The sequence below is a fragment of the Acipenser ruthenus genome, chromosome 2 (assembly GCF_902713425.1).
Source record: "Acipenser ruthenus chromosome 2, fAciRut3.2 maternal haplotype, whole genome shotgun sequence".
NCBI lineage: Eukaryota > Metazoa > Chordata > Actinopteri > Acipenseriformes > Acipenseridae > Acipenser > Acipenser ruthenus.
The window spans coordinates 53,380,472-53,394,415 of record NC_081190.1 but is presented as its reverse complement, the minus strand read 5'-3'; the positions used below and the strand labels follow the sequence as shown (position 1 = coordinate 53,394,415).

General features: G+C 37.6%; 1 protein-coding gene across 1 annotated transcript; it reads left to right on the top strand.

Annotated features, from left to right (window-relative positions):
- The first annotated feature begins 9,854 nt into the window (after positions 1 to 9,854).
- Positions 9,855 to 13,400, top strand: si:busm1-57f23.1 (uncharacterized protein LOC368621 homolog). The gene is made up of 4 exons (XM_034014358.3): positions 9,855 to 10,057; positions 10,702 to 10,853; positions 11,040 to 11,141; positions 11,835 to 13,400. Exons 1-4 carry the CDS (start codon positions 9,949 to 9,951, stop codon positions 11,913 to 11,915), a joined length of 444 nt encoding a protein of 147 aa, XP_033870249.3. The 5' UTR covers positions 9,855 to 9,948; the 3' UTR covers positions 11,916 to 13,400.
- Positions 13,401 to 13,944: the final 544 nt, after the last annotated feature.

Here is a 13,944-nt window from a genome sequence, read left to right as displayed (position 1 = left end):
TGACTCTCAATAGAAAGACCCTGGGCAGCTCAATCCGTCACCACTACATTGACTCTCAATAGAAAAACAAAAGACACCCTGGGCAGCTCAATCCGTCACCACTACATCATTAAAAAGACACCCTGGGCAAGAGTAAAACAGACTTTTTAAAATATTTTTAAACATCAACAAAATCAGCTCAAAGCAGCTCATGTTTCCCATAACCCTTTGTGTGCAGCATGGTGTAAGTCCCCATGGAGAATCCATGGACTTGTATCTTGGTAATATAGAATATGTTTGCTACTTCTGAAGACCTTGGCAAAAGGCAAACTGGAAGGTATTCCCAATATTTTACAATATCTCAGAATGAAGAAAAAAAGACTTGCAATATTTGTTCATCTTTACTTCCCTTTCACAGCAGTACTACAAGTTTATCATATCATCTTAGTTGCACATATTTTCAAACTGTCAAATGACATATAAGTAAATATATGTATTATGAAACATTTGGAGTAAATAGCATTGTGTTAATACTTTGTATTACTTGTAATTGTCAATACAATTTCATATCACTAACAACCAGGTGCTTTTAATCAATCATAGATCGGATGATTAATTGATCAATAGAAAATGTAAAGATTAAAACAAGTTTTATCCAGTTTTAAATCTTTTTTTTATTATTTTAAACCAACAAGGTGTTGACTCAACCTGTTTTGTGTATTATTTTGTGCAGTTTTTCAAGCATGCTGATATTTTGTCAAAATCTTTTATTTTATTTTATTTTTTGGTAAAAACTGGTGTTAACTTTACATTGGCACTAAACTTACTAAATCAGGCCCAGAATGTTACTACAGGTTTTTGTCTTTGTATTTTTATATTTTGGTGAAAAAAAGACATGGCTGTTTAAAATGTATTTTGAATTGTAGTTATAAAGAATGTGTACTGTATAGAGGGCCTGGTCGAAGTATTTATGCCAAAATGCAGTTTGCACCATTTTTGTTTAAATTAAAATGGAACTGTAACTCAGGTGATAAAAGAAGTCCAAAGAGTCCCAAAGGTGTTTATTACTTTTACAAAAAACTGCATTTGGGTTTAAAGTCCTTGATAGGAGGCTGTGTGGTCCAGTGGTTAAAGAAACAGGCTTGTAACTAGGAGGTCCCTGGTTCAAATCCCACGTCAGCCACTGACTCATTGTGTGACCTTAAGCAAGTCACTTAACCTCCTTGTGCTCCGTCTTTCGGGTGAGACGTAGTTGTAAGTGACTCTGCAACTGATGCATAGTTCACACACCCTAGTCTCTGTAAGTTGCTTTGGATAAAGGCGTCTGCTAAATAAACAAATAATAATAATACTAATAAGTCTGGTCCATTGTGGCTTCCAAAAACGCAATACTGTGCAGACAGTTTCTATACATCCAGTGATAAATTAAAATATGCCTTTTAAATGGGTGGATCATATTGTGACAGTACAACTGCCACCAGAATTCAGCACAAGAATCTGACTCCTGAACCGATAGTACTCTGCTTCATGATCACTTAAAAAATGTATTAGTTAACAGAAAAACATTAATGCCCAAGACTGACACAGAAATGTATTAACTTGAGCTTTCTAGTTAGAAGTAGCACACAAAGTGCCAGTTTACAAAATAAACTTAACAAAATTCTAGCCAACCGCCTGCTAAAAATCCATGTTTTCTAGATAAAATCCTAAATAAATACTTAGCCCCACCTAGCTTTCATCAGTTGTGCTATAAGGCGTTAGCTATACAGTTGGGTTTAAATACTTTAGTCCCAATTCTACCCAAGAGCTACTGTACTGAGTTAGTTACATTTACTACCCGGACTAATTTAAATCACAATCCATGTACATACACTTCTATAGGCATAGACTGATATATATAGAATAATAGATGGGCTTCAGTGAGTTACTGGACGATAATTCCATCTAGGGTTTATGTGACATCATAAACTACGAGACCGTTACTATATATATATATATATATATATATATATATATATATATATATATATATATATATATACAGACGTGCTCAAATTTGTTGGTACCCTTACAGCTCATTGAAATAATGCTTCATTCCTCCTGAAAAGTGATGAAATGAAAAGCTATTTTATCATGTATACTTGCATGCCTTTGGTATGTCATAGAATAAAGCAAAGAAGCTGTGAAAAGAGATTAATTATTGCTTATTCTACAAAGATATTCTAAAATGGCCTGGACACATTTGTTGGTACCCCTTAGAAAAGATAATAAATAATTGGATTATAGTGATATTTCAAACTATTTAGTTTCTTTAATTAGTATCACACATGTCTCCAATCTTGTAATCAGTCATTCAGCCTATTTAAATGGAGAAAAGTAGTCACTGTGCTGTTTGGTATCATTGTGTGCACCACACTGAACATGGACCAGAGAAAGCAAAGGAGAGAGTTGTCTGAGGAGATCAGAAAGAAAATAATAGACAAGCATGGTAAAGGCAAAGGCTACAAGACCATCTCCAAGCAGCTTGATGTTCCTGTGACAACAGTTACAAATATTATTAAGAAGTTTAAGGTCCATGGAACTGTAGCCAACCTCCCTGGGCGCGGCCGCAAGAGGAAAATCGACCCCAGAGTGAACAGAAGGATAGTGCGAATGGTAGAAAAAGAACCAAGGATAACTGCCAAAGAGATACAAGCTGAACTCCAAGGTGAAGGTACGTCAGTTTCTGATCGCACCATCCGTCGCTTTTTGAGCGAAAGTGGGCTCCATGGAAGAAGACCCAGAAGGACTCCACTTTTGACAGAAAAACATAAAAAAGCCAGACTGGAATTTGCTAAAATGCATATTGACAAGCCACAATCCTTCTGGGAGAATGTCCTTTGGACAGATGAGTCAAAACTGGAGCTTTTTGGCAAGTCACATCAGCTATGTTCACAGACGAAAAAATGAAGCTTTCAAAGAAAAGAACACCATACCTACAGTCAAACATGGAGGAGGCTTGGTTATGTTTTGCGGCTGCTTTGCTGCGCCTGGCACAGGGTGCCTTAAATATGTGCAGGGCACAATGAAATCTCAAGACTATCAAAGCATTCTGGAGCGAAACGTACTGCCCAGTGTCAGAAAGCTCTGTCTCAGTCGCAGGTCATGGGTCCTCCACCAGGATAATGACCCAAAACACACAGCTAAAAGCACCCAAGAATGGATAAGAACAAAACATTGGACTATTCTGAAGTGGCCTTCTATGAGTCCTGATCTGAATCCTATCGAACATCTATGGAAAGAGCTGAAACTTGCAGTCTGGAGAAGGCACCCATCAAACATGAGACAGCTGGAGCAGTTTGCTCAGGAAGAGTGGGCCAAACTACCTGTTAACAGGTGCAGAAGTCTCATTGAGAGCTACAGAAAACGTTTGATTGCAGCGATTGCCTCTAAAGGTTGTGCAACAAAATATTAGGTTAGCGGTCCCATCATTTTTGTCCATGCCATTTTCATTTGTTTTATTATTTACAATATTATGTTGAATAAAAAATCAAAAGCAAAGTCTGATTTCTATTAAATATGGAATAAACAATGGTGGATGCCAATTACTTTTGTCAGTTTCAAGTTATTTCAGAGAAAATTGTGCATTCTTCGTTTTTTGTGGAGGGGTACCAACAAATTTGAGCACGTCTGTATATATACTACCGGTCAAAAGTTTTAGAACACCCCCATTTTTCCAGGTAAGCGGTAAACTGCCAGAGGTTTAAAAAAAAAGTTTAGGTTACCAAAAACTGAAAAATAATGTACATTTCAGAGTTATACAAAAAGGCCTTTTTCAGGGAACAAGTAATGGGTTAACAACTTACAGCTGTTCTGCAGCAATGGGAGTAAATTAAGCCTTGAAAGTTGATGCTAACAATTCCTACAGGTGTCCCAACTTTTGTTGATTACTTACAAACCCTCTGTCTGTATAAAAGCAGTGTTGGAACAGACTTTGTTACTACACCCTCTTAAGCATTATTTGGACAGTATTTTACTGCAGGAAGTAGTATATTGCTCTCATAATGGCGAGAAAAGGCAATTAACAAAAGAAGACAGACAGACCATTATAACCCTTAAAAGTGTAGGTCTTTCCTTTAGAGAAATTGCAAAGAAAGCCAAGGTGTCAGTGAATACAGTTTCCTACACCATCAAAAGGCACTTGGAAACTGGAGGAAACTCTTGACAGGAAGAGGTCTGGCAGACCCAAAGCCACAACAGAATCACAAGACAAGTTTCTGAGAGTCAACAGTTTGCGTGATAGGCGGCTCACAGGGCAACAGCTTCAAGCACAGCTTAACAGTGGTCGAAGTAAGCAAGTCTCAGTTTCAACTGTGAAGAGAAGACTTCGTGCTGCTGGTTTGACAGTTTGAGTGGCAGTAAGAAAGCCATTGCTAAGATGGCAAAATAAGAAAAAGAGGCTTGCCTGGGCCATGAAGCACCGCCAGTGGACTACTGAAGACTGGAAGAAGGTCTTATGGACCGATGTATCAAAATTTGAAATCTTCGGTTCATCACGCAGGGTTTTTGTACGCCGTCGAGTAGGCGAAAGGATGGTTCCTCGGTGTGTGACACCAACTGTCAAACATGGAGGAGGAAGCGTGATGGTCTGGGGCTCTTTTGCTGGATCCAGAGTCGGCGACTTGCACAGAGTGAGTGGCACCCTGAACCAAAACTGCTACCACAGCATTTTGCAGCGCCATGCAATACCCTCTGGTATATGCCTAGTTGGTCAGGGGTTTATCCTACAGCAAGATAATGACCCAAAACATACCTCCAGGCTATGTCACAACTACCTTAGAAGAAAAGAACAAGACGATAGGCTTCAAATCATGGAATAGCCAGCACGATCTCCAGGCTTAAACCCCATCGAGCTGGTTTGGGATGAACTGGACAGAAGGGTGGAAGCAAAGCAACCTACACATTTGTGGGAACTTCTGCAACAGTGTTGGGAAGAACTTTCCGAACAATATTTGATTTCCATTGTAGAAAGAATGCCACGAGTGTGTTCGGCTGTTATATCTGCAAAAGGTGGCTACTTTGATGAGTCAAAAATTTAGATTAAATTTTGTTAAACAAAACGATTCCATGATTTCTTTTTTATCTCCAATTGTTTATTTGTTCTATGCTTTAATTTCAGAGTACATTGAGACATTAAACTGCGTAAATTTCAATAAAAACTGGAAAAATGGAGGTGTTCTAAAACTTTTGACCGGTAGTGTATATATACAGTAGTGCCCCCAGAAATCTTTCACTTGGTACGCACAACTGATATATAACTGTGCATCACCATGCTCTAAAGTGTTTCAGCCTATCAGAGTGCTGCATTTCTGCTCTTTCCTGAGTTTCACAGCACCTACACTGTCACATTAGAAAACTGCAATCAAATTGCATCACTGTTTCCCTTTCTAAAAATTAATAAAACACAGCACACTGCCATCGAGACAGAACAGTAACTACACTGACAGCCAAATAGTCCACAACAACAATAAAAGGTACAAGAAACTTATTTGAAATACAGACTTAAACTAGTGGGAAAAACTAGCTCACAAATCTGTCCTGCTGGTTCCATTTCTAATCATTACTCTCACAATCACTACAACTAATGTAATCATTACTCACCCCCTAAGCACGGTGTATAAACATTTTTATTTTACACGTGACAAAACCTCTTTAGGTGGATTCAGTATGGTACGTTTCCCAAGCGGACTTTGTTGTTCACACTTCACACCAAACGTACCGAGTGCGGACCAAACCCTCTAAACGGACCCAGTGTGAACACAGCAACACTTACCGTGCTAAAGCCTGGAAGAGCAGCAGAATTCAGATAATACAGACACAGTACTAACATTCAATGCCTTATGCCGCCAACGTATTTTCGGCGCTTAAAACTCCACTGCTTGGGATCATTGTCCTGCTGAAAGGTGAATTTCCTCCCAAGCTTCAGTTTTTTAGCGGACTGAAGCAGGTTCTCTTGCAGTATTTCCCTGTATTTTGCTCCATCCATTCTTCCTTAAATTTAAACAAGATGCCCAGTCCCTGCTGATGAGAAGCATCCCCACAGCATGATGCACCACCAGGCACAGTTGTTTGCCTGGTCTTCTACTGGTCGTCTTCTAGAAGCGGGGTTTCTCCTTCCGGTTCTGGAGTCCAGTGCTTCTCCTTCCAGTTCTGGAGACAACGGGGCTTCTACTTTCGGTTCTGGAGGCGGGACTTCTTCTTTCGATTCTGGAGACGGTGGGACTTCTCCCTCTGGCTCTGCACACAACAGCAGCTCCCATCTCTCTGGCTCAGCACACAGCAGCAGCTCCCGTTTCTCTGGCTCTGCACACAGCAGCAGCCCCCATCTCTCTGGCTTTAGGTATGGACAATCTTGTCATCCATGTCCAAACTCTTCACACAGTCCATACCAGTATGGTGGGACATCAGGGCAATCTCCCCAGTGGTGGGTCAGTTCCCCACAATACTCACACCAGGGTGTTCTGTGGTAAGGTGCTTCATCCTGCTGGTGCGTCTCTTTCTTTAGCAGCAGCAACTCTGGTTCCAGCGTAGGCAACTCTGATTTCAGTAGAAACAACTCTCGTTCGGTTTCTGCAAGGAGTCCTCGGTGCAGGTAGACACAGTCCTCCCAGTGCCTAAAAACGTTTGTCAGCCCACAAAGGCGCAGCTTCCTTAGCTGGGCTTGCTTATGGCTGGGCAGACAAAAAAAGTTCATCAGCATCCCCAGCTCCAAGGATGTCGGGAACCTGGCAGGGCTTGAGTTACTCTCTATTTTCTTGTAGTTTTTTTTTTTTTTTTTTTTTTTACTTCAGTTCCCGGCTGGGTCTAAAGGGGGCGCTATCTCACCGCTATCACCATATGTGGTAACATGACTGGCAGTCAAGGCTGGCCAGTGGCAGAAATAGCAAACACATGGAGGCTGTAACTGCAGTTCAGTGGCTTGGCACACTTTTATTTACAGACTTACAAAGATAGGCCACTGGCCCTTTAGAAAACAAACAACAGTCTAGCTCCCCCAAGGAGCAATAACTAAACTTTTTAGGTCTGGCTAAACAACGGACGGCTAAACCCTTTAACAGTAACCCAAAACAGTACAATACCTTCTGGCCCAAGCTGAGCTACACATTCACTGGACCTTCTTGACACAGCAACACACACAACCCAAACAAACAATTCTTTGTGCTTTTAGAGGGTGTGTCCAGAGGTAATTGACAATCAGTCATTAATTTACCACCTGGTCACATTCCACACTTTTCAATTAATCAATAAGACAAAACAATTACACAATCCCCACACCAATTAAACAATTACAGTAACCAGTAACTTGTGGCTGTGCATAGGCAGCCAGAAAAAAAATTATATATATATATTGGGAGTGGTTCCTAAGTACTGTATGACTCACTTTTCTTATTCAGTGCAGGGTGAAGCAAATACTGTATTGCAGTGACTGGGTGAGGCAGCTGCTATTGCTGCTTGGTTGGTTTTGGAAAAAGTTGACTTACGTCATGTTTACTGCAGTATTTTTATCTTTATGTTTAGTCAGAGATTTACCAGTTTCTCATTAATAGTTGGTTCAGTTGGTTCAGGCACAGGTAATTGAACTAGAATATCCATGAAAAGAAATAAAATAAAATTTGCTTTTTTGGTTTTTTTTAATTAACACATTTGTGTTATGTTATAATCACAATTGTAATTGCATCTTGGGTGGCTGAATCTTTCTCACAAAACACTTGAGGGTTAGGGTTATCAGACAACAGTACACACTGTCAGACTGCTTTGGCTTTAAGACCAGCATATACAAGGAACGCTGTTGATGGAAATTACTGATGGTCTGATATACATGTAAGAAAAACACTCAATCTGCAGTCTTTGCAGTGGGTACATCTACATATTGACACAATTTTAGTCAGATTTTTACCCTCTTTAGCATATTAGGTTTTTTTAGATTCATTAAAGAGATTTCCAAGCACCCTTAAGTTTTGTTTTCATAACTTTCACATTCCCTGCAGTAATTATCTATTGTTTAATATTACAGTTAAAATGATTGTCTACTGCTAGAAATATATTTGCTTTGGAATTAGTTACAGTAAATAAAAGATTTAGCTTGTATAAAATACTAAGTTGTGTTGCTTGTTGCTGCTGTTCTACTACAGTACGGTGCTTGCATTCAAGACATCGAGGCCTGGATGTCTGCCAGTTTTTTTCAGCTGAACACCAGCAAATCTCAACTCCTTCTAGTAGGATCTAAAACTCAACTTAAGAATCGGAATATAGCTGCCTTGAATCTAGGAAACTGTCTGTGGCTGCCTTCCCCCACAGTGCAAAGCCTTGGTGTACTTCTTGACAGCAACCTCTCCTTTGATGCCCACGTCTCCTCCGTGGTCAAATCTTCCTTCTTCCATCTTCGAAACAAATCCAAAGTCCGTCCCTACCTTTCCCTCACGGATTTGTCTCCTCTCGACTCGACTACTGCAACTCTCTTTATGGTGGTCTCCCGGCACGCACCATAAACCGACTGCAGCTAGTTCAGAATGCTGCTGCCTGGATTCTTATCAGATGTAAAAAACGTGAACACATCACCCCCTGTCTTGCCCAGCTACACTGGCTACCTGTAAAATTCAGGATTACTTTAAAAACTCTCCTGTTCACCTACAGTGCCCTTCAGCACACAGGTCCCGAGTACCTCCTCAACCTGCTGACCCGCTATGTCCCTGCCCGCAAGCTGAGGTCCTCCGACTCTGGCCTGCTTGTTATCCCCAAGCAAAAGAGCACTACACTTGGAGAACACTCTTTTAACTTTATGGCTCCGACTCTCTGGAACTCTTTCCCAGCTTTGGTGTGTGATGCTCCCACAATCGCTCGCTTTAAATCAACTCTCAAGAGCCACCTGTTCTCTTTTGCTTTCCATGCTCTTTAAGCCTGATATCTGCTATTAGCTGCTATGTTGTTGCTACTATTTCATGTACTATGCATTCTTCAATATTTAATGTATTATGCATTGTTTTTACTATATATCATGTATTATGCATTTCTCTGTATTAAAGTATTATGGATTTTCTTGTTGTTATTGCGTCTTGTAAAGCGCTTTGTGATGGTGGTCCACTATGAAAGGCGCTATATAAAATAAAGATTGATTGATTGATTGATTGATTGATATGCTATGAAAACAGAAACAAAAAATAAATACATTCTTGCTTTCTCCAAAACTGTTTTAAATGAGCATTATTGCAACAGGCACACGTTTATGCCATATGGAATGGAATAGTCATTATTTATCTGCACATTTGCATACAGAAACCTTATTGGAATCTAGTACAAGACTACATTACTTTATCCACATTACTTTGCAATTCCAGCAATGACCAGTATTAGACTACCCTGGTCGGAGTTTACTAGTTTTCCACTAGTTAAGTTGGTTAAAAAACAAACAAGTTTAAAAGTTTACTGTCATATCATGGCAAACCATGTTAAAAGCAAAGTGTTATAGTAATGAGCAGGTAAGCATGTTAAGAGCAGGCACAGTAATTATGGTAAATCACATGTATTGTAAGTGTGATAAAACGTGGTGAAAACTATAGTTAAGATAAATAATGGGACACATTGGTCACAGGGAAGCATGGTGAACAACTACATGATTACCATGACAATGTAATATGGTAAACATTCTTTTCGGGACATTTAAAAACATAATAAATTGTCTTTAATATCAAATATGAATTAAACCAAACCAAACAAAAAACAAACAAAAAAAAAGGACAGTTCCCTCAGTCTTAAGTTTTCAGTTACCATAACAGCAGACAAAACACTCACTTGTTCCACTTGTTTGTGGTGGGTGTGGACTTAGCAGCCTGGCAAAACATTCCTCACAATTGCAATATAAATCCCATGTGCTCACCAGGGGTTTAGTCACTCATTTTATTCTCCTCAGAGGGAAAAGGAAAACAAAGAATCATGGCTGTTTGGCAGTATCTTTTCCTCTTTTCAATAATTTCAGTACTTTCAGTCTCCAAAGGGGAGGAACATGTAGAAGAAGTGGTTGTAGAGGAAGCCATCAAAGTGGGTAAGTATGGTTATTATTTCTACACTTACTGTAAATACAAGTTAATACTACTTGATAATAAAATGTATTTTTTTTTTTTTACATTATATGTATATTGTGTGTGTATGTGTGTGTCTGTATATATATATCTATATATATACTGTATATTGGGTCATTATAAAGAGTATAAATAATGGGACATATTAAAAAAATATACAATTGTTCAGAAATAATAATTGTTCTAAATTATTATTTTAATTTCTAATAGCGCAGAATGCTGGTTGATCACATACAATAAATAGTCATGGATTTTCCCCAATACTTTACAATGTAATTTTAAGGAATATGTGCAAGATCAGATAAATAGTTAAAATAAGTAAAACTGAATTGAATTCTAGACCTTTTAGTCCCATTAGAATGACCAAATCTACATACAATATATTGCATTATTGTATGTATTATGTTTAGTTCTGAACCATCTTTCTGGGGTATATTACATTAGATTTTTTATTTAACTTAAGGTATTTTAAATCAAATATTTATCAGTGGGTTTGTGTATTAATAAAGCATGAGCATAATTTCCCTTTTCACCAGCAGCATCTATTATAATTCACGTGCCAAAGATGACAACACAATCACTGTATTTCTTTCTCTATTGCGTTTAGATAACGTACATCCTTATGGGGCTCCTATTCAAGCTGATCCAAGTAGCCCAGAAATTCAAAGAGTTGCCAATGCAGCCGTAGCAGAATACAACATGATAAACAAGAGACCAAATTTCTTCAAACTTGTGAATGTTAAGACAGCAGAAACACAGGTAAAATAGGTTTTATAGTCTATTTAAGAAACAAACATCCACTGCAAGCTTGTCCACAAACTAAAGTATTTAGTTTTTATTTCTAGCACCTAGCAGTGTTTTTATAGAATGTTTATGTATAATGTTTATATATAACAAAGATTAAAAAGGAATGTGTTTTTTTAAATATTATTATTGCTTTCATAGGTTATTAATGCCATCAAATACATACTAAATGTTGAAATCAGAAGGACAAAGTGCAAGAAACCTAATGCTGTTGATCTGGAGTCCTGTGTTTTAGGAAAAAAGGTAATGTTATGTTTATGTTTGTAGTACATACAAAAATTGCAAACAGATATAAAATATTTTTAAGTTTTTATTGAGCAACTTACTGTTTAATTCCTGTATTTCCATTGGTGCAGACCATGTTTTCCGTATACACGGTTCTAAGAAGTAGTATATATATATATATATATATATATATATATATATATATATATATATATATATATATATATTTTTTTTTCTTAGCTTTTCAGAGAGTAATTTAACTCCTATTGCAAAACCAGGTTGAGTCATTGCAGGTTCTCCTGTGTCTTAAACCCTGCTTTTATTTACACAAAACTTTTGATCACAAAACTTTAACTTGCATGTTAACATTTTTTGATGAATTAAATTACATAAGATATTTATATAACATTCATCTTTGAAGGTTTGTGGTTTATTCTTGTGATGAAAGACTCTTAGTGCTGCGTATATGACCCAAGAATACAGAATTCTTTCAAACTGGCATCCTTTCTCCATAAAGCCATAAGATAATGATTAAAATGTGAAAGTACTGGTACACGTAATTCCAATGAATAGTAAATCCATTGACAACAATACATCCTCTTCTGCACATACACCTCATTTATATTCACTGCTTTAGTCCGTGCACTTTGTACAAGACTAAGGAGTACAAACATCTGTCACATATAACTAATGAAGCTTTTTTTTTTTCAGACGCTCAACTGCTATTTTGAGGTGCATTTTCACCCTTCTGATAATTCATATAAGATAATGTACACTGACTGCAAGAAATAGATCATCATCGTTTGGACCTATCAATAAACTGTACATTCTTCTAAGTAATCCTCATCTTCAGTATGTTTTTAAATATTCCTCAATTTAACACAATATCCTGCTTGTGGAGAGTTTTATTTAGTGTGTATGCTTGTTTTTACCTTATTGAATAATAATAACATGATAAATATGTTCATTAAGATGTTGAAAGCAGTATACTTTACAGCACAGGGGAAAACAACTCCATCCCACAAGGGCCATTCCACATCACGTTTTACAGGGTATCAGTTTAATATTTAACAAATTAGCACTTGATTAGAGGTTCAATTAAGAAATAAAGGATATGAGTCTAACAAATATATGGGCTAGAATGGCCCTAGCTGTACCTCACTGGTATAGTACAACATATTATGCAGTTAGTGCAAAAATCCCATCATACACATGCATCATTCATTACCCTATGATGTTCATTGGCAATTCAGAGACACTGTGGTAACATGTGTATAATATGCCTTATAACAATAGTATGACCAATACCTACATCAGAGTCATTAAGTTTATAAATCTCTGATGAGTGGTTGTGTCACAGTCTACACTAGTTATAGCTACTGTATTATGTTGTAACGATCAAACTGCATGCACCAAGAAATCATCAGAAAATAAATAAATAATCCAAGGAGACTGTCTTATAACAACAGAAATCAAGTGTATTATACAGCCACAGTAGCAGTGATCTATCTACACAGATGTATGCAATACAGTTAACCCAAAACCCATATACCACCATGAAACAAAACAACACACAATATTTACCTTACAGCACTATGCAAGAAATATTTCTATGTTGGCCTGTTCCTTATTATAGAAATGCACGAAAACAAAACAGATTAAACCTGCATTTCTGTAAGGGAACAACACTCAATGAATATACAATATTTACAACAACAACAACAAAACTACCATCATATAGTCTAGTTGCTATTAGTTATCACAAAAATAATGATTCCAAAAGAAATAACTGTAGCAAGAAATGTCCTTTTAAAATCCAGAAGACAATCGTTAGTTACATAACAACACAGCAGTCCAGTAAAAGGGTTAAACTCTGCAACTATATGTGGTTATAAATATCAATGCTTCCTTGAATAATTTCTACAAAGGATTCTTTGTTTTAAGTTTAAGGCAGGAAAAGAGGCCAGATACCCCTACCCTTATACCAGTTTCAAGCTAGCTAGCTATTCAGCTGGCTTTAGGCTTTTTATCAATTAGAAAAAACGAATAAACAGGTTGTGGCAGGGTGAAAGCCCTGCCGGTGCACGGGTGTGTGTGTGGAATATTGGATGGCAGGGAGGGGGTTAGATTTCTCCCTGCAAAAACACGTGGCAATGTGTATAAAAAGGGTGATCACGGTTGTTAGTTTAGAATAGTGATGGTGAAGGAACGGGGTGGTGCTGGTTGTTTATTTTGTTTTTGTATATGTAAATAAATGCGCATGAGCACTAAACTGCAGCATTCTGGTCTCTGAGTCTCATTGCCGGCATTACCCGGTCACACGGGTTCAACAACATTGCTATCAATCACCTGGAACCAGCAAAGCACAGAACAGAGGACTTAAAGGGGTAACATTATTTTTCCCTTTAATTAGTTTGGGGTTGTTTCTTTATGTTACACAAAAAACTTTATGTAACTGTGTTACAGTGCGTTGGAGGAAAGTTTTTGGTACTGCTTCAGAAATAAAAACGTTCTCCTGTAAAAACCCTTATGCTGCTGAATTAAGACGATGTGTGACCTTTATTTTGCAAGATGATTGTTTTTTTCATCCTTGTAATTGTACACTGTTCCTTAAACAGATTTAAGTTTGGTTAGGTTTCCCAGATTTTCATTCCCTTAGGAAACTGCTAAATTGTTAATTGTCTTTCACAGTCAGGATGAATGGCTTTAGGGCAATGCTACTTAACTTCATTATTATTATTATTTATTTCTTAGCAGACGCCCTTACCCAGGGCGACTTACAGTTGTAAACAAAAAATATATATCAAGAATTACAGTACAA